Here is a 22,860-nt window from a genome sequence, read left to right on the forward strand (position 1 = left end):
CCCCTTCATACTTACTTGTTTCCCTGCTCTTACAGGAATGGAGTGACATGATCAAATTGACAGGCAAAGAGGATTACTTTAGCAACTGCATCTGTTTCCCTCTCTGTGGTTCAGCAATGGCACACATTCTAGGCTCCTGAGCCATCACCTCTCTTTGGTGAAGACCCACATCTCTCTCCCTTCTGACTGGGTCTTTTTTAGCCTGCACAGTTCCCTGCTTATACTGCAATATCCCCAGCAAGCTAGAGTGCATAAACAGGCCAGTGTTTGTGCTTTGCTTTCTCACCAGAGGCTATGAACAGCTGTAGTTGCCAGCAGTCACAAGTTAGCACACAGCTTTTTCTAAGCAAACATATTTTTTCTTAAGGCGAAAGCATTACAGAGAAAATTGTATTAAAAACAATAAAATCTACGTACATTCTAATAAGTTTACAAGAGATCACCCCCCAGCTCTAGCTAGGACTCTGATAGGAATCCATCTTAAAAACTCTGCAAAGGGGTTTTTCTGTGGCTACCGGTTCACAGCAGACTTAGCTCAGAACTAGCACACCCATGAATAGTGCAGTCTTTCCTTTATACAGCTTGGGCCTTTGATCTTGAGATTCTGGGAAGAGATAATCAGTAGACAATGGTTCCCTCCTCAAGCCATAGCTTGAAAAAGCTGTATTTTTGCGTAATTGGAAGTTGGAATTTGCATTCACCTTCCCTCTAGAGATTTCCCCAAGCAAATCACTTGACACTTAGTCTCCAAAGTCCATTCTTGTCTGGCACATTGTTGAATATAGTCCTTTGACATTCACAACACTTTCTAGGGTTCACATCACATCTCTTCCCTTCCCTCTCCCCCTCCAGACAGGTTACGTACAATCTAAGCCAATAATAACACATCACCTTTGTATTTAATACAATGGACTCCAGAGATACTTTAACTTAATTCAGTAATGTTTTTCAAGGGTATTGCAGAAATTGCCTTCAGTTACAGCTGTATTTTACATGAATTGAAGGAAAGCAATATGTTTGGAGGCCAGAAAGGAGGATGTTGCAGTAGTCATAGCAAGTGGTTGAGACAGCCAATTCCTTTAGAATTCAGTTGGCGTGCTAGAGCCTAAGGGTAGTCAAGCATCCTTAAGACATTATCCCTTATACCTGGCAAAAGAGAATTTTGTGGGGGATTCTCTAATCTTCCATCTTCTCTTCCTCTCCTCTCCCTGTGGACAAGAATGGGGTGGATGCAGTTTCTTCGGGAGCCTGTCAGTGCTGCTTTGAGCATTGGCCACAGTGGGTCACTCCCTCCCAGGTAGGAGTTGAGCATGGTCCCTCTGCTGCATTGCTTGACTAGATGCAAAGAACTACCAGGCTAGTTCTCATTAATTACTTTCTTACAAGAACCAACACTTACCAAAAAAGAAAAATTCTTAACAAAAGGACAGCTCCTTGTTCTTGGACGACTGTCCATTTCAACTTCCTTTCCTATTTAAAGGAATATCTGAGTATTGTATGAACATGCCAATATAAGTAGAAATCAATTTGTATGATCCTCCCCACATTTCTACCTTGCCCCCAGGTATCGTCCTTGACTTGATGCACCTGAAGAAGCCTGGGGGGTTCGATATCTCCTTGTTCTACAGGGACATCATAAACACAGCAGAGGACGAAGACCTTGGGGTCCATACTGATGCCTCAAGCAAGCTGGAAGATCTCATGAAGAAAGTGCGAGCAAAGGAGACAAAGAAGCGTGCTTTGTCCAGGTGCGTACCACATGTCAACATTTTGAAATAGCAGCAAAGAATCCTGTGGCACCTTATAGACTAACAGACGTTTTAGAGCTTGAGCTTTCGTGGGTGAATACCCACTTTGTCGGATGCAAACTGATTTTGAAATAGCATCAGCAGCCTCTGGAAGGGGTTACGTCCAGCCTTCTTCATGTGGAAGGATTGTTCTGTAAAGACACCATTTGAGCAGTATTTTCACTCCTGGGCCATAACTCTCTAGCACAAGACTAATGGAACTCTCCTAGCTCGTAGATCCTTGAGGATCGCACTAGTAGAAAATAGAATGTGAACTAGGCCCCTTCTAGCCATCACATGCCTTCGCCTATTCTGAGAGTGGCCTGAAATCATCCTTGCTCCATCCTGACCCCAGAGCCCTTTTCTTGACATGGTAGTCTGAGTATGGGACTCATGTCCTCCAGGCATCTCAGAAATCATCTACTGGAAAAAAATCTACAACTCAAACCAGAAAATGTTAATATTTGTGGTAAAGTCAGGCTGAAGTGTGCTTTTGCACAACTGCTTGACTGTCTTCACCTGTCTGAGTTTAGCATACTGCATTCCAGCATGTTTGGTAGCTATTTCAGCTTGTCACACCTGCATTAGTCTTTGCAGGCTCTTGTTTTCTGGTTCTTATGGGGATTAACACATTTGAAAACTCGCATTTAAAAAGTGTTATGGGATATTAATGTGCTCTTGTCAAAGCTGCTGAAAATTCCTTCTGAACCATCCAGTTTGTGAGAGTTTGTTTCTTACAGGAAGTTTATTTTCATGGTGGCAATGATTTCAGCTCAGAGTGAGTTCAAGGGCCTAGTGATTGATTCTTCTTATGCCATGTTTTATAAGGATAAGTTAATGCTGCAGACTCATCCGAGCTTCCTCTTCAAGGTGATGGTAGACTTCTACCTATCCTTCTGCCAACATTTTCCCCCAGACTGTGTGCCTGTCTGGGGAGGCCTTTCACCATATGCTAGATGTCAAAACGTCCCTGGAGGTTCTGTATGGAGCAGACTGAAACGGTTAGAAATTTTACCCAACTTCTTGTGGTATGTGTGGTGTTGTTTTTTTTTTGTTTGTTTGTTTAGCACTAGTTTGATCAGCAGTGTTGTACCTGAAAAGACCATGTCTAACTGGATGTCTGCATTTCATGACTTGACAGAGACTTCTAGTTTCAACCCAGCCAAGGCTCTCACTCAATTTGAGGGAAGTTTCCAGCCATAACCAACCTCAAGGTTCAGTCACAGATGTCTGCAAAGCAAACAAATGGTCATCTCTCCGTGCAATTTTAAAGCATTATTGCTTGGGTTCAGGAACAGGAGAGAGTCCCTTCTTAGGATGTCGTCCCAGATTTTCAGGTGGCCAGGTTTTGTGTGGGCTTTTCTCACTGATTGCTATTCCTTTTTGCAGACTGGAACCTCTGACATAGTACTTGGACAAGGTATGTTACTCCTTTGTAGCGTTAATGCTAACAGCAATAAGGTCAATGGCAACAGTGTGAATAAGGAAGGATATAATTTATATATATATATTTTATATAACACCTCCTTCCTTATTCACACTGTTGGCATTGACTTTGTTGCTGCTAGTTTCAGCAACACTTTATTGCCCTCCTTTGGGGACATCCCTCAAGCTCTTTAACTCTTGTGGAGTGAGAATCCTATACTGACATTATCTTTAGAGGAAGGGAAATGCTTTGTTTCACCCTCTCACTGTTATACTCAGTTTGTAGGTTACCATCTCTCTCAAGCCTTGTTTCTTTTCCCCTCAGAGGCATGTTTTTGCTATTGCATTGTCTTTAATCGGCTTTTTCTGTGAGCTTTGCCTCCTGTTCGCTCAAAGGAGCTGGCGAAGAGGTCAAAGAGCAGCATTTACATTGAGCATGAGAGCGGTGCACAGTTGTCAGTAGTGGGTCTGCCTTGTGCTCTACCTCACTGTAACTGCCTTCAAGGGTAAAAAGAATGGAGAACCTGTGAGTTCTGCTAAGTGGTTTGTGTTAAAGACCTATGACCCAGGCCTGAGAATCCTGCACAATATCTTTAGAGAAGCAGAATTGCAAGGTAAGTAATATTTCCGTTTCAGAGATGCAGGTGGTGCTGGAAAGTAAATAAAGGCAAACCTGGGGGAATAGACTGTCATGTGAGAGACTTTCTTTATGAAAAGTGTCCATTTAGAAATTTGAAGTCTGTCTGTTATTTCCACCCAGGTTAAACTTCCATCTGGGCAAAGACCTGTCCCTCACTGTAGGTGTTTACAACCTGGTCCAGAAAGCTTGCAAACCATCTCCAGTGAAACTTTATCGGGAAACCAATGAGCCTGTGAAAACAAAGACACGGACATTTAATCGAGAGACAGGCAGCTTGCTTCTACCTAGTGATACCAAGAAGGCTCAGGTAATGCACTCCCTACGCACTTGTTCTTCCTGGTGCTGGGGGACCTGCAAGGACATTGAGCATCTGAATAAACCTGCTGCTTATTTTTCTGTTGGCCTTTTAAGATGATGTGCAGAAAGGCACAGTACCACTTGTTCGTACTGTTTGCACCTCTGTCCTCTTAGGGGTCTTTGTCCCATTCATAAGTTAAGCAGAATTTGAGTGGGTCATTGCTTGGGTGAGGCTTTCAAGGGAGAAAACAGCTATTAGTGGAAGTGAGGCTGGGGCTTTATAGGGTGTGCTGTCCTTTCGGAATCAGAATTGTATCATCCTGAAAACATGACACTAGCAGCCCTTGTTTTGTTGCTGGTGCCATTTCTTGATGATCTAAACACAGAGGTTTTGACCACTTATAAAGAATATCATGGAATCATTAATTACCATAAGGTCAGGGGTATGAATCCCAATGTCTAAGTTAACTTCCAACCTGGGTAATTGCACTCTGCATCCCTAAAATTCCCTCTTTATTCTTCACTCTTCCTGCCGCCATGTAGTACTGCATGGTACACCATGCTCAGGTGTAGCTGTATTTCAGGGCTGGATAAGTGATTCCTATATACGGTCTGCAAAATACTTTGAGGCTCCGGGATGGAAGGAGTTATAGGACTATAAAGTTATTTTGTGTCCATCCTTCTTTTAGCTGAAGATGTTGGATTTTATTGTCATTCGACACACCAATTTCTCAGAGCAGAAGGTGTTTGGGAGAAGCACAAGGCTAAAATCCAAACATTTCTCCTGTCAGACCTTTTGTAGACTGGATGAAAGTACGGAGATTAAATACTGTTCTAATCAGATCTATGAAACAGAGCAGTACTTTCAACCCCCAGGTTGCTAGCAGATGTCCGCTTAGAAGCGAGGGTTGTGAGCACACTCCCATTACTGGGAATTTGCTGAAGCAGATTTTCTTAGTCATTCACGCCCAAACTTCCTCCATAAACCATCCTGCCAGGTCCTACACTGAATGCCATGGAGTACCATGGAAACTAGTGCAAAGGGATCCAAAGTGTGTCTGAGGGGGACTGGTGATGAATAGATAAAAATTAAATTGTCTGAATGGCTGATTAAAAACCTGGGATTAGAGAAATCGAAAGGCGCATGAGAGATGTTCCATTATGGGCAGTAGCAAGACTGCTCTTTACGTAGACTGGCTATCAGTCCTTTTAAACTGCTGGCTTTGTCAACGTTGAATTTATTTGATTTGTTCTATCCTGTGTGTGAAACCAATTTGGATTTTGCTTTAACCAGCAGTGAGCTGGTTTCTCCTCATGCCAGCATGGAAATACATCTCACAGATCTTTCCTTTGAGCTGGAAAATATCTTCGGTGGGTAATCTAATCATCTTCCCCAGTCCCACAGTCCTCTTTTTGCCACTCCCCCATATGTTTCATCATAGGGACAATGGAATCCATTCTGCTTATGCCCTCTCTGCTGAATGGGTGACCTCTCCATTCTCATAATTGTCTTTTTTCTTCTATTTGTTAGACCTATGGGAACCGTCAGATTGTACTGGAGAAAGAGGAGGTAGAAGAAGCAAAGCGATTTGATTCCCCAGGTTTGGTTCTGATTGGCTTTAAACCATTGGTGATGCTGAAACAGCACCATTACATCAAGCCCTCCCAGTTCATCTATCCTGAAGAGTCCTTCATTAGTGGTAAGCAAAACTGGGAGAGACTGACCACCTGGCAGTGCAACAGCAAACTAATTGACAGAAGAGTGGAACAGAGCTATCATTTAAGAGGGACATAGGACAGAGTGTAGTTTGCTCCCTTGCCCAGTACAGCAACTCCTTGCTTAATGTTGTAGTTCTGTTCCTGAAAAATGCCACTTTAAGCAAAATGATGCTAAGCCAATCCAATTTCCCCATAAGAATTAATGTAAATGGAGGGGCTAAGTTCCAGGGAAATTTTTTTTGCCAGACAAAACTCTCTCTCTCTCTCTAACTTTTAAACAAAAATATAATACTGTACACAGCAATGATGATTGTGAAGCTTGGTTGACGTGGTGGAGGAAGACAGTGGAATATTTCCCAGGGAATGTCTTACTGCTAAATGATGAACTAGCACTTGGCTGAGCCCTCAAGAGTTAACATGTTGTTAATGTAGCCCCTCACTCTACAAGACAGCACAAATGGAGGGAGGAGACACACACCGTGTGTGTGTGTGTGAGAGAGAGAGAGACACTGTGTGTGAGAGAGATGTGCTCATTGCCCCTTTAAGTACACTGACCCCACTCTAAGTACACTGCCTTTTTAAGTATATCAGCAAGTTGAGACAGCAGCTGCTGCCAGCAAGCTCCCTCCGTCCTGAGCCCTATCACGTCTACCCCCCCGTCTGTGGAGATGAGGTACAGGAGTGGGGGTAGGGGGACACCCAGACATTAGCACCTCTCTTCCTCCTCCCTCCCCCCCTTCCACAACAAGCAGGAGGCTCCTGGGAGCAGATCCAAGGCAGAGGGCAGGAGCAGCACACGGCAGTGGGGGGAGGGACAGCTGAAGCGCCCGGCAATCAATAGCCTGCTGGGCGGCTGCCGCACAGAGAACTTAGGGGAGCTGATAGGGAGGCTGCTTGCCCACCCTGGTTCCAAGCCCCCACCAGCTAGCTCCAATGGGCTGCTCTTTCTGCAAGCAGTGGACAAAGCAGGCGGCTGCCAAACAACGTTAGAAGGGAGCATTGCGCAACTTTAAACGAGCATGTTCTCTAATTGATCAACAACTTAACGTCAAACCGGATGACATTAAGTGAGGACTTACTGTACCAAATCTTAAGAGCAATAATGTGGGTTTAACTGCCACTCTCTGCTCCCCCAGTCACAGCTAATGTTCTCTTCCTTCCCCACTATGCTTCTGAACCTGTTCTGGGTTCTATTTCCAACCTACAAGCAGCTGATCAAATGTGCCCCCAAAAGGTTTGCTTTTGTCATTCATAGTAGTGTCTGTATTTGAAACCTGAGATATATTGGAAGGCAGGGACCAGAATAGAGAGCTCTGGGGTCATGGGTAGGAAATCTAGATTCCAAGGTGGCAATTATATCAGCTAAGCAGGACAAAGGCAATGCCAAGGAGGGATGTATGCATTAGCATTTGGGGGTTCTGGGTTATTGTATAAGCAGATGTAACTGTAGGGGCTGGAACCTGGGCCTTTTTTCTTTCCGTCACCATGTTATGTGTGTAGTTGGGGTGGGGAGGCAATACTGTAACTTGTAAGTGAACAGTGCTTAAGGTGAAGTAGTTAATAGTTCTCTCACCTACAGAGTAGGCCATCAACTAAAAAGAGCTCTGGTGGGACAGGGTGCCCTTCTCCCTCAGCATCTGAGACAATGCTCCTGGTATGGGATGTAAGGCATACTCCCTTGAGTTTTGGGCTGTTGAGGTGGATATTTAGCTAACTTGTTTAACGCCTTATGGTCCATTTAGGTCCAGCAGAACAGCACCTGCATGACTCTTGACTACATAGTCTGAGTTAGGTGTCTGGTGAAAATAAAAGCTAATGTTTGGTCTGGAAAGAGGATGGAGTTTTTGCAACCTAGATTCTTAGTACCCTGCCTCTGCAGTGAGGGCCTTGCGTCTACCACTGCTAGGCCTCCAAGAGAGTGTCACTGTATATATCCAAATTGAACGGGGGCTTTGCCAGATATCTCCTTCCGTTCTCTTCCCCATCTCCTGTTGCAAATGTTGGTGAGTCCAGCAATCACCAGCATTCTCTTGCTCTTCTGTTCAGGTGAGACCATGTTGTCATCTCAGAGTTTTGCCCTGTTAACGTTATTTTTCTGCCTCCTCTTCTGGCCTCCATCTGGAGTATTGCAGGTATATTCAAAAAATGGCAGATGCTAAGGTCTGTAATGCTTTGGGTCAAGTGTCTCTGTCCCAGGAGGGAGCAGGGTTCTTAATCTGACAGATGTATGGCTTTTGTTGCACAGGGAGTACAACTCTGTTTAATGCCTTACTGACCAAGTGCCTGGACAAAGGGGTGATGGCATTGTGCAGGTACACCCCCCGCCGGAACACTCCCCCCCATTTTGTGGCCCTGGTCCCACAGGAAGAGGAGCTGGATGAACAGAAAGTGCAGACAGCCCCTCCAGGTATGTGAAGAGACTGCATTTTTTCCATCTTGCAGCATGAAAAAAGCTGTCAGCTAGAGAACATGCACTATCCCTGCCAGATACTGCCTAGTATAAAGATTAGGGAGAAAGTGACTCGCAGAAAGAGGAGATGGGCATGTCAGGAATCTGACACAGAACAAGGAGCTCATTGGTCTCTAGCCACAGGTGCTCACCTGAAATATTTACTTTGCACAGGTCTGCCACAATTTTTCGGTTGAGGCAATTTAAAATGAATGCCTGCTACTATGGATTTCTGATGCAAGGCTGGTATTGGCCTTGTTTAGCTGTGCCATGTTGCACCTGTGTACTGTGCCCTGCTACATATTTTAAAAGCCTCCATTTGTGTCCGTTTTGCCCAGGATAAAATAACATGAAAGTCCAATGTGCCTGCAACAGTTTCCCTTCCCTCCCACATCTTTGCTAACTGCTTCAGGTAGCCAACATCAGAATGGAAAAATGTCTCTCTCTCTTGGTTACCTAGCGCTCTTATGCCTCCTTGAATTTTGTTCTGTCCCTGGTCTCTTCTGAAGGTTGTGAGTGATGATGATTTTCATTTATTGATTGTCACTGTGTACCAGTTGAGTGGAGGTGTTATGAAAGAGCAGTGGTAAATTATTTTCCTTCTGCTTTTCCTCGCTTTTATAATTGGAGAGCCCTGGGTTGAGAAGTTTGGGGAGAAAAATAATGCGACAATGGAATTAATGCTTATGAAGAGATTGGATAGAACCACACACTACATGCATGAAGCAACACCACCACTGTGAGATGGATCAGTGTTTTCTGCATCACTCCATCAGGAGAAGACAGGTGACTTGCCCAACTCCACTGAGAATCAGTGTCCGATGGAATTACAACTCAAGAATCCTTAGTTCCTGCTCACGCACTTAGATCGTATCTCTCAAAAGTCAGCAGCATTAATTATTATTGATACTGATTTATATTATGGTAGTGGCCAGAGACTCCAGTCAGGATTGGGGCGTCACTGTGCTGTGTGCTGTTTGAATACCCCGAAGATAATGTTGGCTCTTCAGAAAAGAGACTGCCTAAGAAATATATGAAAAGGGAAGAGATGCTAGTTAATTGTGTATTATTGACAGATTGTATACAATAAGTCTCTGGCTAGCATAGATAAATTTTCCTGCCGACCCAGCTGCAGAGCGTTTTGGGCTTGCCCTTGACATGCTGTTCTGAGTTCAGGCTTTCAGATAACTGCTCTCTGGTCTCTCTCTGGTCTAGGTTTCCACCTCATTTTCCTGCCTTATGCAGATGACAAACGGAAAATTGACTTTACAGAAAAGGTACCAGCCAATGACGAACAGGTGGACAAAATGAAGGAAATAATCCAGAAGCTCCGGTTCAAGTACAGGTGAATGGAGGCCAGAGGCACGGGGCATGAAAACGCAAAGCTATCGCCTGCTGCATTGTACAGTGTTCAGCGGCAGCTGTGGTATGCACACAGAGTCATAGACTTCAAAGCACTAGGTGGCTGAAACTGCAATTTATAATGCAACTTGAGTGCTTTTTCTTAACTCTGAATGAATTTGTTTGGCTGTCTGGTGTTCCAAGGACATTGTTTTAAATGCTTTGATCATGCAGCACTTTTACAATATGGTGTCCACATACAACAGCTAAGCCAGACAGCTTCCGAGTATTGATTATAATAGTTGGCCGCAAAACTTAAACCAGACCTGACCTAAAGATCTGCTCTCATCTGGTGCAATCCACTGTGATATCTGCCCCATTGGTCAAACCTCCAATACACGTATAGCTGCACTGGTTCAGATACCATAATGATGGGTACAGTGTAAGTCTAGATAAGATGAATTAGTCCTAATTCCATCCCAGGGTGCAATATCTCACATTTGGAAATTACCCCAAAGCTCCTACCTCAAGGGGCCAAAATTGAGCTGCTAATTGAAAATTTAGCTGTGGTATAGGTCTCCAATGGACTCTGCTTAGGTGTGTTTGCACTAAGCTAGGAGATTGTTGCCGGGAGATTGATTGCCTGAACTAGTTTGTTACATTGTTTGTCCTTGCAGCAGTTTAAGGCATACATTCACATGCAGTGGGCTATGCCTAAGACACTATATTAATAAACTAAAAACTAACATGTGTAGCGGAGCTATTTTGACACCACCCCCACACAGCATGCCTTAAACAGTTGTACTAGTACATTCTGGGACTCCTTTAACACATGTCCCATAGAGCAGGCCATTACACCATGTTCCAGAGGCAGTATGTTTCAGTGACCATGAGAGAATCCATGTCTGATCTATCTGTAAGTCAAGCATTTTAGGATGTTTAAATGAAAAGTACTACAGAATAATTGTTAAAGGGAGTTATTCCTCTCCATCTTGAAGAGGATCAACTTCATAATGCTCACATTAAAGGGGATGTGTATTCAGATATTGGCTGCATGGAAAGGGGCAAAACTGGTTTTGAAGTGTGGGCTGATGCCATCTTCATTTCTTTCACATATACACATCATGCTTATTAATAAGTTGGCAGTTTATTAAGCTAGTGACATGGTGACTACTTCTGCAGGCAGTAAATCTGAGAGAAAACCAGTCCTCAGCGAAGGACCACTGGTGATGGAGATGCTTAATTGTGCAGTGGAGGATGGGGAATTGACTTCTGAATTGGGGGCTCAGTAGTTCTATTTATGGGCTCAGCTTACTCCTGACGTGTGTTGAATGTTTCTGGGTTTTGTTGGCAGGAACGACAGCTTTGAGAATCCAGTTCTGCAACAGCATTTTAGGAACTTGGAGGCTTTGGCACTGGACTTGATCGAGCCTGAACAAGCTGAGGATCTGACACGTGAGAACGATGAGTGGATGCAAAGAGGGTGGGGGTAGAGGCCACTTGATTTTTTCACTCTAGGTGGTGGTGGTGTGTTTCTAGAAAACAGAAATGGACTTCTTGTGCTTTTAAACCAGTTAGCATTGTGCAATGCTAGGACTTAATTCAGAGTGTGTGGTGGTAGTAACATACTTCAGTCTCTTTAATTTTGTAATTCTGGTTCAGTTCTCTTCCTCCCGCACACTCCTTCCTCCCCAATAAGTACCTGATAAAATGTCCCTTTCAGTTTAACTTTGTGCAGTGTACAAATGGCCACTTGGACTAAATTAAGACGAAACTCATGTCACTTGTGACTTAGAGCTAAATACTGCCCTTGAACAGACCTGCAGTTCTCACTTAAGTGAATGAAAGCTGTAAGTGCTTACTGAAGGCAGAAACTGGCCCTAAACCTAGATTTTGAATCTAGGTATCTAGATGTCAGGAGCAACTCTCTTCTCCAAAAATCCCTCATTAGGTCTTAAAGTCATGGCCAAAGAAAGTAAAGAGGAGACTGAATAACTTACCTTTTTGAAATGAAGATTGAACAGGTTTCCTTACTGGAAAACTGCTGTTTTCCCTGAAACTCCCTTCTTTAAAGGTCTAGCTAGCATTTAACTCTGATAAATTAATGGAATGAATGACTTGTCCAGTGGATTTATAGTGGCAGAATGATGCCACCTTGTGGTCAGTAAGAGCATATATGTGAGAATTTTCCCAGGAAAAGCTGTAACTTTTTTCACTGTTTTTCTGTATGTCTGGAAAAGTGTTAAAATTATCTGTATTGCGGTAGTGCCTAAGGATCCCATTCAACAGTCAGGACCCCATTGTGTTAGACAGTGGATACACACGGCAAAAATGATTTCTGCGCCAAAGTGATTACAGTCTAACACAAAAGACAACAGGTGAATATAAAAAACAGATAGGGATAGCCTAACATAACAGTGAGATGAATTAAAAGCTGCAGCATACCTATTTCTCTAGCATGCTGTTATATTTTTTTCTTCCATTTGGTCTGTGCATAAGCATGTCTGTCCTTCCTATTTAGGTATATGTACAAGTCTAATTAGTAATAAGACATTACACATGGACAATATAAGTTAATGGTATCATCGAGAAACTCACTTCCTGACTCTTGTGCATTCAAAATTTGTAACTACCATTGCATTAACATACCTTTTTGCATTTAATTTCTCATCTTTGCAAAGCCTTTTGGAATGATAGTTATTCTGAGGACAATCTCTCTTGCGGTACACAGGAATATGGGGGTGACATTTTCAGTCATACAGGTTTCCCTGTGCTTGGTTATGTTTTTGTGAGTATGAATTTCTCTTCTGTCAGAGCCCAAGGTTGAGGCGATGAACCACAGACTAGGTGATCTGGTGGAGCAGTTTAAGCAGCTGGTTTACCCTCCTGACTACAATCCCGAGGGGAAAGCTGTGAAGCGGAAACAAGGTGAGTGGCGGTGAGGAGCCTGCACTGTTGTGACATGCAGCATTCTGTCCATATTAGCTGTGTGCTGAGAAGTCTGCATTTTTCAGTTTATCTCATGGTTTAAAGAAACCTGTTATGAAACCACTCTCGCTGATAGACTGTCAATGGGCTTCACACCAAAATGGAGTCATACCACCTGGGATTGTGACCTCATTAGAACTCTCAAGCTGAAATAGTGTTTGGTCAAATTGGATCATTTCTTGAATGGGAGATCTCTGAAGGAAAACCCAGCTTGCAGCAGGAAGTAATGTGGGTCAATAAATAGAGCAACCTTTAAAGGTTTTTGCTCATTTAGCTTGAGGTGATTTTTTTTTTTTGAGACAGGCCAACAAAATCATTATTATTATTATTATTTTCATTTACCCGTATCATGAATAAGACTGCCTGGGCTGCTAAATTTTTTTTGTAAGGCTGTAGTAGGCGATTTCTTCCCTCAAAGTAACGATGCAGTGTTCCACTATGAACTTAGCTGTACACCACAATTGTAATTAAGATTCCATGGGACTTTTTGTAAGAGTGGGGTGTTAACAAGGGTGTCCTAGCCAAATTCCATGTTGGGACTTTATATTCTGCTGTGCTGTCCCTGTGAAAATCCCCCATAGTGTCATTCGGTTATGGAATCTTTCCCATTAAGCCACAAACTGTTCCAGCCAGGATATATTAGTCAACAGCATATAAATATGTATGTATTAAATATGCATTAAGCACCAGTAATATTAAGCACAAATATTGTAACAGTGATGTAGCCTAAACTGGCCAATGCCCTAATTCTGTTCACTTATGCTAAGTATCCTATATCTCCTTGAATTTGCTGAAGTAAGCATTTGGCACAATCAGATAGGAAATTTGTTCTCTCTTAGTACCAACTAGAGAAGTACCTTCCCAGATCAGTACCTGGAATGCTGGTATTCAAAACAAAGATAAGGGAGGAACAGAAAAACAAGCTAGGGACCTGAAACAAACTGATGGGTTGGATTTTAGTGACATATAAAGAAATGTGTAACTTGTAAAAATCATATAAATAATACTGGCTGAAATGTGTAACTTGAAGAGCACACCTTCTGCATAAGGTGAATATAATATCCCTGCATGGGACTGCTCTTCAGAGACTGGTATTGTAATAGAACCTTTTTTCCTGTACCATCCCAATAAACCAAACTGACATTGGTTATTAGATCTCCTCTGATCACTCACCAATACAGCTGCTTCAAAGATGAAATGCAGAATCTAGAAATTTGCCACATATCTATACATAGCTATTAAGCCACTGCTTACTTATTGGTTACTAGACTGGCATATTAAGTGTTGCAGTGTTTTCCCTATACATACAGTTCTTTTAATGTTGTGGTCCAAATTTCTTTTTCTAATAGGAGAAGGTGCTGGCCAAACAGAGAAGAAGCCCAAGATGGAAGTCTCCAAGGATGAGCTTAGGAGCCATGTACAGAAGGGCACTCTGGGCAAATTCACCGTGCCTGTTCTGAAGGAAGCATGCAGGGTTTATGGGCTGAAAGGTGGTGGGAAGAAGCAAGAACTTCTAGATGCACTGACTGAGTATTTCAGCAAGTTCTAACCAGGAACCAAGGACTTTGATGACAAAGGGGTGACTCTCTTCTGCTCAAAACTTCAGTCTGCTCACCTGGGTGTTGGTACTGGTGGGAGAGGGGGTGGGGACAGAATCCCTTCGCTACATGAAACGCTGCAGGCTCCAGTGGAAGGAAACTTATTTTTTCCTTTTGGTGACAATAGATCCTCTTAGCAATTGTGTCTTCTGCTGGTGGTAGCAGAGGGCAAAATAAACCCCATCCCAAATCTGGTCCTACAATTCAGATGAACACTGTTGTGCCTTGTTGGTGTCTGAATAAATGCAACTTTGTTTTGGAACTCTTACTTCTTTGGAACAGCAGGAATGGCATAGAAGAGATGCTGTCATGTACAACAAAACTTGCTCATTTTAAATAAGTGGAAGAATGTATGGTGGTGGATGAAATAGTGCTATATTGCTATCAGGCTTACCTCGCAAGTGTGTGTGTGCTTACAAGAACTATAAAAGTGGCATCTTACTGTACTGATTAACACATTAAACTTATCAGAACCAAAATCATTATGCAAGAACAAGTTGGATTCTGTTCTGCCTTAAGCATAATCAAAGTTGTCAGCATATACTGATAATAGCATAGGCAGAAAATGATTTAGTGCTCAGTAATAGCAGTTAAGAAAAAAAACAAACCTGGATCTTTTCCCTTTTTGAAAGCTAAATTGCCAACAGAAAAAAAGGCTAAGGATAAGTAGTTTCCTCTTAAACATTAAATATCAGGTCACGTATTCCCTTTGAAGAGGGATAATGACATCCCATTAGGTCAGTGTTTTCAATTTTTTTTTTCTGGGGACCTTGTTGAAGAAAATTGGTGGTGCCCATAACCCAGTGGAGTTGGGGATGAGGGCTGGGACAGAGGTTTGGAGTATGAGGGTGAGGGGTCCAGAGTGTGGGAGGGGGGTCTGGGCTGGAGCAGGGGGTTGGGGTGCAGGAAGGGGTCAGGGCTCTGGGCTGGGGATGAGGGGTGCAGGAGGGGCCCTGCGTTTGGAGTGTTTGGGGTGCAGGAGGGGCTCTGGGTTGGGGGGCTCAAGGCTGGGGCAGGGGATTGGGGCGCAGGCACGGATTTACCGCAAGCAACACAACCAGGGTGCACTGCGGACCGCGTTGTGTCCCGGAAGCACCCAGCAGCAGGTCTTGCTCCTAGGAAGAGGTGTGCAACCAGCTGGCCGTTTCTGGGGCACAGCGCAGTGTTGGAAAAGGTAGGCACTAGCCTGCCTTAGCTGGGCAGCAGTGCTGACAGGACTTTTAATGTCCCGGTCGGCGGTAATGACCAGAACAAGGCAACCTAGTGCCTTACATGCTGGGGTCATTAATAGGCAGCAGGTTTAAAACAAATAAAAGGAAGTTCTTCATGCAGCGCACAGTCAACTTGTGGAACTCCTTACCTGAGGAGGTTGTGAAGGCTAGGACTATAACAGCGTTTAAAAGAGAACCTCCATGAATTTATCCAGTTAAGTCCATAAATGGCTATTAGCCAGGATGGGTAAGGAATGGTGTCCCTAGCCTGTTTGTCAGAGGATGGAGATGGATGGCAGGAGAGAGATCACTTGATCATTGCCTGTTAGGTTCACTTCCTCTGGGGCACCTGGCATTGGCCACTGTCGGTAGACAGATACTGGGCTAGATGGACCTTTGGTCTGACCCAGTACGGCTGTTCTTAGGCTGTAATCCAGACACTGCTTTTCCACTCTCAAAGGAGGATGAGTCAGATGCCTGAAAGCAGAGGTGTGAGCTATACCTTGAAAAAGGGCATGTGGTGGTGGTTCCTCTTCATTACTTCCATTGATTTTTGTATCAGTGTGATCTATGACATGTAAATCTGTTTAAACTGCCAGCACTAGAAAGTGTCAGACTAGTGACTACACCCTTATATGTAGTTAAGAACCAGGTCTTGTTCTAGAAGACAGTGTTGCTAACTGCAGTGTAACTACACTTCCATCCCTGTTCCCATCCTGTGGTCTACCCCTTTCTCCATGTTGGTCTACACTACACGTTTAAACCGGTTTTAGGAGCGTTAAACCGATTTAACGCCACACCCGTCCACACCAAGAGGCCCCTTATATCGATTTTAATGGCTCTTTAAATCGGTTTCTGTACTCCTCCCCGACAGGAGTAGCGCTAATATCGGGATTAACATATCGGAATAGGGTTAGTGTGGCCGCAAATCGACGGTATTGGCCTCCGGGCGGTATCCCACAGTGCACCACTGACCGCTCTGGACAGCATTCTGAACTCTGATGCACTGGCCAGGTAGACAGGAAAAGCCCCGCGAACTTTTGAAATTCATTTCCTGCTTCCCCAGCGTGGAGCGCTCATCAGCACAGGTGACCACGCACAGCTCAGTCTCCTGAGAATCGAAAAAGAGCCCCAGCATAGACTGCACGGGAGGTACTGGATCTGATCGCTATATGGGGAGAGGATTCAGTGCTAACAGAACTCTGTTCCAAAAGACGAAATGAAAAAGTATTTGAAAGAATTTCTAAGGCTATGACGGATAAAGGCCACAGCAGGGACTCACTGCAGTGCAGAGTGAAAGTTAAGGAGCTCAGACAAGCCTACCAGAAAACCAAAGAAGCAAACGGAAGGTCCGGGGCAGGGCCAAAAACATGCCGCTTCTACGCTGAGCTGCATGCAATTTTAGGGGGCTGCGCCACAAGTACCCCACCCCTGTCTGTGGATTCTGAGGTGGGGGTTGTAATCTCTGCCATGGCTGAGGATTATGTGGACGGGGAAGATGACGATGAAGAAGAGGAGGACGAGCTAGCAGACAGCACACACAACTCCGTGAGCCCCAACAGCCAGGAGCTTTTTCTCACCCTGACGGAATTACCCTCCCAAGCCACTACCCCAGACAATGAAGCCATGGAAGGGACCTCTGGTGAGTGTACCTTTGCAAATATCAAACATTGTTTTTTAAGCAAGCATTTTTTAATGATTGATTTGCCCTGAGGAATTGGGATGCATTTGCAGACAGTATAGTTAATTAGAAAAGTTTGTTAACATGTCTGGGGATTGAGCGGAAATCCTCCAGGGACATCTCGATGAAGCGCTCCTGGAGGTATTCCAGAAGCCTTTGCAGAAGGTTTCTGGGCAAGGCAGCCTTGTTCCGTCCACCATGGTAGGACACTTTACCATGCCATGCATGTAGCAAGTAATCAGGTATCATTGCATGGCAAAGCATAGCTGCGTATGATCCCGGTGATTGCTGACATTCAAGAAGCATCCGTTCTTTATCTCACTGTGTTATCCTCAGCAAAGTGATATCTTTCAGGGTAACCTGGTTGAAAATCAGGAATTTAAGTAAGGGGGATGGCCATTTTCCTACTGGGTTCGTGGACTGCAGCAGCTTAAAAAAAAATCCTTTCCTGCACGTAGCCAAGCGGGGGGAGGGGAGGAGTGAAATGCCGATGATCTTTTTCATGTTTGGTCAGCGGGGATCTTCCCCAAGCTACCAGCCACACAGTGGGGGGCGGGGGAGAGCGGGGAAGGGTGTTGATTAGCATGGTATTAGCCATGCGTTGGGGGGAGGGGTAAATCACTGCAGAAGCCGAAAGACAGTGGCTTACCATGGCCGCATGCAAGCTGAATTCTGATGCCCGGACCTGTGTCTGTGAGATCTGTAACCCCAGAGCAGCTGCAGGCACTCAGTATTAAGATGAAAAATGCGACCTTGTAGGGAAATCACATGTGCTATGTAAGGTGAATAGTGCTGTTCACTGTGAAAGAGTATAACCATTGTTCTGTAAAATGTATCTTTTTAAATACTTCTCTCCCTCATGCAGCTGCAAATTTTTCAAGCCTCCCTGCTCCATCCCAAAGGCTAGCCCAGATAAGGCAGAGGAAAAAGAAGACGCGAGATGAAATGTTCTCGGATATTATGGAAGTTACACGCAAGGAAAGAGCTCATCTGAATGAGTGGAAGGACGTGGTATCAAATTGCAGGAAAGATGCCAGTGAACGTGAGGACAGGAGGGACGCCCGAGATGAGAGGTGGCAGCAGGAAGACTGGCAGGAAAATCAGCGGTGGCGGGATGCAACTCTGGGGCTGCTGCGTGATCAAACTGACATGCTCCGGCGTCTGGTGGAGCTTCAGGAACGGCAGCAGGATCACAGAGTGCCACTGCAGCCCCTGTATAACCACCCTCCCCCCTCACCATGTTCCACATCCTCCTCACCCAGACGTGTAAGAACGCGTGGGGGGAGGCTCCGTGCACCTGCCCACTCCACTCCCGTGGACAGCCCAACCAGAAGGCTGTCATTACTGTGAAATTTTTTAAGTGCCCTCCTATCCTCCTCCCAAACCACACCCTTACTTCTCTCCCTCTTTTTATAATGAATTAATAAAGAATTCATGATTTTTAAATGAGTGACTTTATTTGCATAAGTAAGCTGTACTCGAAGGGGGAGGGTGGGTTGCTTACAGGGAATGAGTCAATCAAGGGGGGTGGGGGTTCATCAAGGGGAAACAAACACAGCAGTCACACCCTACCCTGGCCAGTGATGAAGCTCGTTTTCAAAGCTTCTCTGATGTGCACCGCTTCCTGGTGTCTGGCTGCGCGTAATCACCGGCCAGATGATTTGCCTCAGCCTCCCACCCTGCCATAAATGTCTCCCCTTTACTCTCACAGAGATTGTGGAGAATACAGCAAGCAGCAATAACATAGGGGACATTGGTTTGGCTGAGGTCTGAGCGAGTCAGTAATGTGCGCCAGCGCGCCTTTAATCGGCCAAATGCACATTCCACCACCATTCTGCACTTGCTCAGCCTGTAGTTGAACAGATCCTGACCACTGTCCAGGCAGCCTGTGTATGGCTTCATGAGCCATGGCATCAAGGGGTAGGCTGGGTCCCCCAGGATAACGACAGGCATTTCAACATCCCCAACTGTTATTTTCTGTTCTGGGAAGTAATTCCCTTGCTGCAGCTGTTTAAACAGAGTAGTGCTTCTGAAGACGCGAGCGTCATGAACCTTCCCTGGCCATCCCATGTGGATGTTGGTGAAACATCCCTTGTGATCCACCAGTGCTTGCAGCACCATTGAAAAGTACCCCTTCCGGTTTACGTACTGGGTGCCCTGGCGCTCCGGTGCCAAGATAGAGTTATGGGTTCCATCTATCGCCTCCCCACAGTTAGGAAATCCCAGTGCAGCAAAGCCATCCACTATGGCCTGCACATTTCCCAGAGTCACAACCTTTCGTAGCAGCAGCTTAGTGATTGCTTTGGCTACTTGCATCACAGCAGCCCCCACAGTAGATTTTCCAACTCCAAATTGATTCCCGACTGACCGGTAGCTGTCTGGCGTTGCAAGCTTCCACAGGGCTATCGCCACTCGCTTCTCTACTGTGAGGGCTGCTCTCATCTTGGTATTATGGCGTTTCAGGGCAGGGGCAAGCAAGTCACAAAGTTCCATGAAAGTGCCCTTACGCATGCGAAAGTTTCGCAGCCACTGCGAATCGTCCCACACCTGCAACACAATGCGGTCCCACCAGTCAGTGCTTGTTTCCCAGGCCCAAAATCGGCGTTCAATGGATAGAATCTGCCCCATTACCATCAGGATCTCCAAAGCGCAGGGGCCCGCGGTTTGAGAGAATTCTGTGTCCACGTCCTCATCACTGTCATCGCAGCGCTGCTGTATCCGCCTCCTCCTCGCCTTGGTTTGAAGGTCCTGGTTCACCATATACTGCACGAGAATGCGCGAGGTGTTTAAAACATCCACGATTGCAGTATTGAGCTGAGCAGGGTCCATGCTTGCTGTGTTATGGCGTCTGCACAGTTCACCCAGGAAAAAAGGTGCAAAACGGTTGTCTGCTGCTTTCAGGGAGGGAGGGGTGAGGCTGTACCCAGAACCACCCGCGGCAATGATTTTTTCCCCATCAGCCACTGGGAACTCAACCCAGAATTCCAAGGGGCGGGGGAGGCTGCAGGAACTATGGGATAGCTACGGAATAGCTACCCACAGTGCAACGCTCCAGAAATCGACGCTAGCCTCGGACCGTGGACACACACCACCGAATTAATGTGCTTACTGTGGCCGCACGCACTCCATTTTATACAATCTGTTTTACTAAACCGGTTTCTGTAAATTCGGAATAATCCTGTAGTGTAGACATACCCTATAACAGGTGCACGAGCTTGGCCTGGAAGCAGGACTAAGCTGTTGTAGGCAAAAGGGGGTGATGTTTTATGGTGTAGTATGGGCCTCCACACCACATAATAGTGATGTCAGGGAGAAAAATTGTTCTGGACCCTTTTCCTAGTGAGCCCTGACTTGAAGGTTAGCAGTCTACAATTCTGGAAAGAGATTCTGATGCTATCACATTCTTACTTTGTAATTAATATGTACATATCTCAAAGGGTTTTCTGGTGTACTCTCTAGTACAGGAGTGGCAAACTATGCTCCAGGAGCTGCATCTGGCCCTTGAACTCCTGTTGGGGAGTTGGGTCTGGGGCTTGCCCCCCTCTGGCTCCTGTGCATAGGGGCAGCCAGGGGGCTACATGCACTGCCCTGGTCCCAAGTGCCATCCCCACAGCTCCCATTGGCTGGGAACTGTGACCAATAGGAGCTGCAGGGGTGATGCCTGCAGATAGGGCAGCATGTAGAGTTGCCTGGCCACGCCTCTGCATAGGAGCCAGAGGGAAGGATATGCCACTGCTTCTGGAAGCTGCTTGAGGGAAGTGCCACCCAGAGCCTGCACCCCTGACCCCCCTCCTGCACCTCAACCCCCTGCCCCAGCTCTGATCCCTCTCCTGCCCTCCTCAGTCCAAGCCCAGAGCACCTTCCTGCACCCCAAACTCATCCCTAGCCCCACCCTGGAGCCCCCCCTGCATCCCGACCCTGACCCAGCCCAGAGGTGCCCCCTACCCTGAACTCATTTCTTGCCTCACCCCTAGCTGGAGCCCTCACCCCCTCCTACACTCCAACCCCCAATTCTGTGAGCATTCATGGCCCGCCATACAATTTCCATACCCAGATGTGGCCCTCAGACCAAAAAGTTTGCCCATCCCTGCTCTAGTATGGAGGTGCTGATTAGGTAAGTTACATCTTCATTGCACTCAAGTGGACTTTATGGTCTATTTTGCTTTTAGCCTTTCCTCAGTCCTGTTTTTAACAGACCCTTTTATTATGTAAAATTTTAGCAAATAGGCAGTGAAAATTGGGTTAGTTTAATTGTCTCTGCTCACTTTAACAAGCAAACTCTCCCTTCACTCAAGAATTCTTTATTCCTGGTGCTGTTGTGCAGTGTGTTAAAGAAGACAATTGTCTTGGCATGCTGTGAAGTGTTTAGGCCCTTTACAGAGTGGTAGCTTTGAATACATTCAGCCACCATAGTTGAGATAAACTCCCTTATAAGGAAATGACAGCTCTACGGTAGTTGAGAGGTTTACTGTTTAAAAGATAAACTATTCAAAGGGCTCTAAAATCCCCCTGTAACGCAGATTGCCTTGTAGTGGTGTGGGATAGGGTTAGTGGTCCAAATTTGGGATTATTTGAGCCTCAGATCCAGTCTCCCTAAAAATCAGCCAATGGCTTTTAATGTGTTCTTGTGTACAGCTGGGGCTCAGACAAATCCCAAACAGCTGAGATCAATCTTACCTATGGCAAGCTTACAATGCCAGGTTGGTGCATCATCAGCTTGAACCAACTTGAAAGCAAATGAAACGTGCATGCAGCTAGAATAGGGCTTTGCTAACAGCCAGAGGGCTTGCGTGCAATCTCTTGCTATGGTAACTGGGTGACTCAAGGTGACATGCTGTGATCAGTGAATCTGACCACCCCCAGTGTAAATTTGAGCCCCACTCATAGCAGTTTTCAGAGACTGGTGTTCCTTATATGGCTCTTTTGGATAATTTTGTCCAGAGCCCAAACTGTCTGGTTTGAGAGAGATTTTGAGGTGCTCTAAAATCCACATGCAGACTCCCATTTTACTTTAGACATATTACAAAAATAAGCATTAATCAAACTGAAGGAACGTGAAAGGCTCCAGTAAGTAAATAGGACTGTGGAAGCACATCAGTGTCAAGGTGTTCTGATACACAGCCCCTCCAGTGAACTGTTTATAAATTTGATTTTTATAATTATGGAACAGGGAAGGAACTCTGCCCCTTTAGGCTGTTGTAGGGGCACTACTCCCCCCTGCTGACCTTTAGTGGTGTAAGGGATCATTCAAACAGTTTCTGAAAATCTCATTTGAGGGTCTGGGTTGTCAAAAAATCTTTTCTACAATCTCTTACATCAAGTTGTCTATACTATAGGATGGGGGTGGGTAAACTTTTTGGCCTCAGTCTGGGTATGGAAATTGTAGGGCAGGCCATGAATGCTCACAAAATTGGGGGTATAGGCTCTGGGGTGGGGCTGGGGATGAGGGGTTTAGAGTGCAGGAAGGTGCTCCAGGCTGGGACCAAGGGGTTTGGAGAGCTGGGCAGGGGGGAGGGGAAAAAATCAGGGTTAGGGTATGGGTTAGGGCACAGGCTCTGGGCAGGGCTTACCTCAAGCAGCTCCCAAAAGCAGCAGCATCTCCCCCCTCCAGCTCCTAACATGGTGGCACAGCCAGGCAGCTCTGTGCACTGCCTTATCTGCAGGCACCACCCCTGCAACTCCCATTGGCTGTGGGTTCCCAACCCATAGAAGTTGCGGGGATGG

The 22,860-nt window shown here is 45.4% G+C and overlaps 1 protein-coding gene across 4 annotated transcripts in view; it reads left to right on the plus strand.

Moving 5' to 3' along the window:
- The window catches only part of XRCC6 (X-ray repair cross complementing 6), a 61,233-nt gene extending 46,510 nt beyond the window's left edge, over positions 1 to 14,723 (plus strand). For all 4 annotated transcript variants that reach the window (XM_039491415.1, XM_039491424.1, XM_039491434.1 and 1 more), the window contains 8 exons: positions 1,565 to 1,748; positions 3,973 to 4,159; positions 5,681 to 5,849; positions 8,114 to 8,275; positions 9,533 to 9,662; positions 11,013 to 11,113; positions 12,473 to 12,586; positions 13,996 to 14,723. In XM_039491415.1, the coding sequence (XP_039347349.1) occupies positions 1,565 to 1,748; positions 3,973 to 4,159; positions 5,681 to 5,849; positions 8,114 to 8,275; positions 9,533 to 9,662; positions 11,013 to 11,113; positions 12,473 to 12,586; positions 13,996 to 14,195 (1,247 nt within the window). In that variant the 3' untranslated portion in view covers positions 14,196 to 14,723. The remainder of the gene's footprint in view (positions 1 to 1,564; positions 1,749 to 3,972; positions 4,160 to 5,680; positions 5,850 to 8,113; positions 8,276 to 9,532; positions 9,663 to 11,012; positions 11,114 to 12,472; positions 12,587 to 13,995) is intronic.
- Positions 14,724 to 22,860: the final 8,137 nt, after the last annotated feature.

Source organism: Mauremys reevesii, linkage group 1 (assembly GCF_016161935.1).
Source record: "Mauremys reevesii isolate NIE-2019 linkage group 1, ASM1616193v1, whole genome shotgun sequence".
NCBI classification, from domain to species: Eukaryota; Metazoa; Chordata; order Testudines; family Geoemydidae; genus Mauremys; species Mauremys reevesii.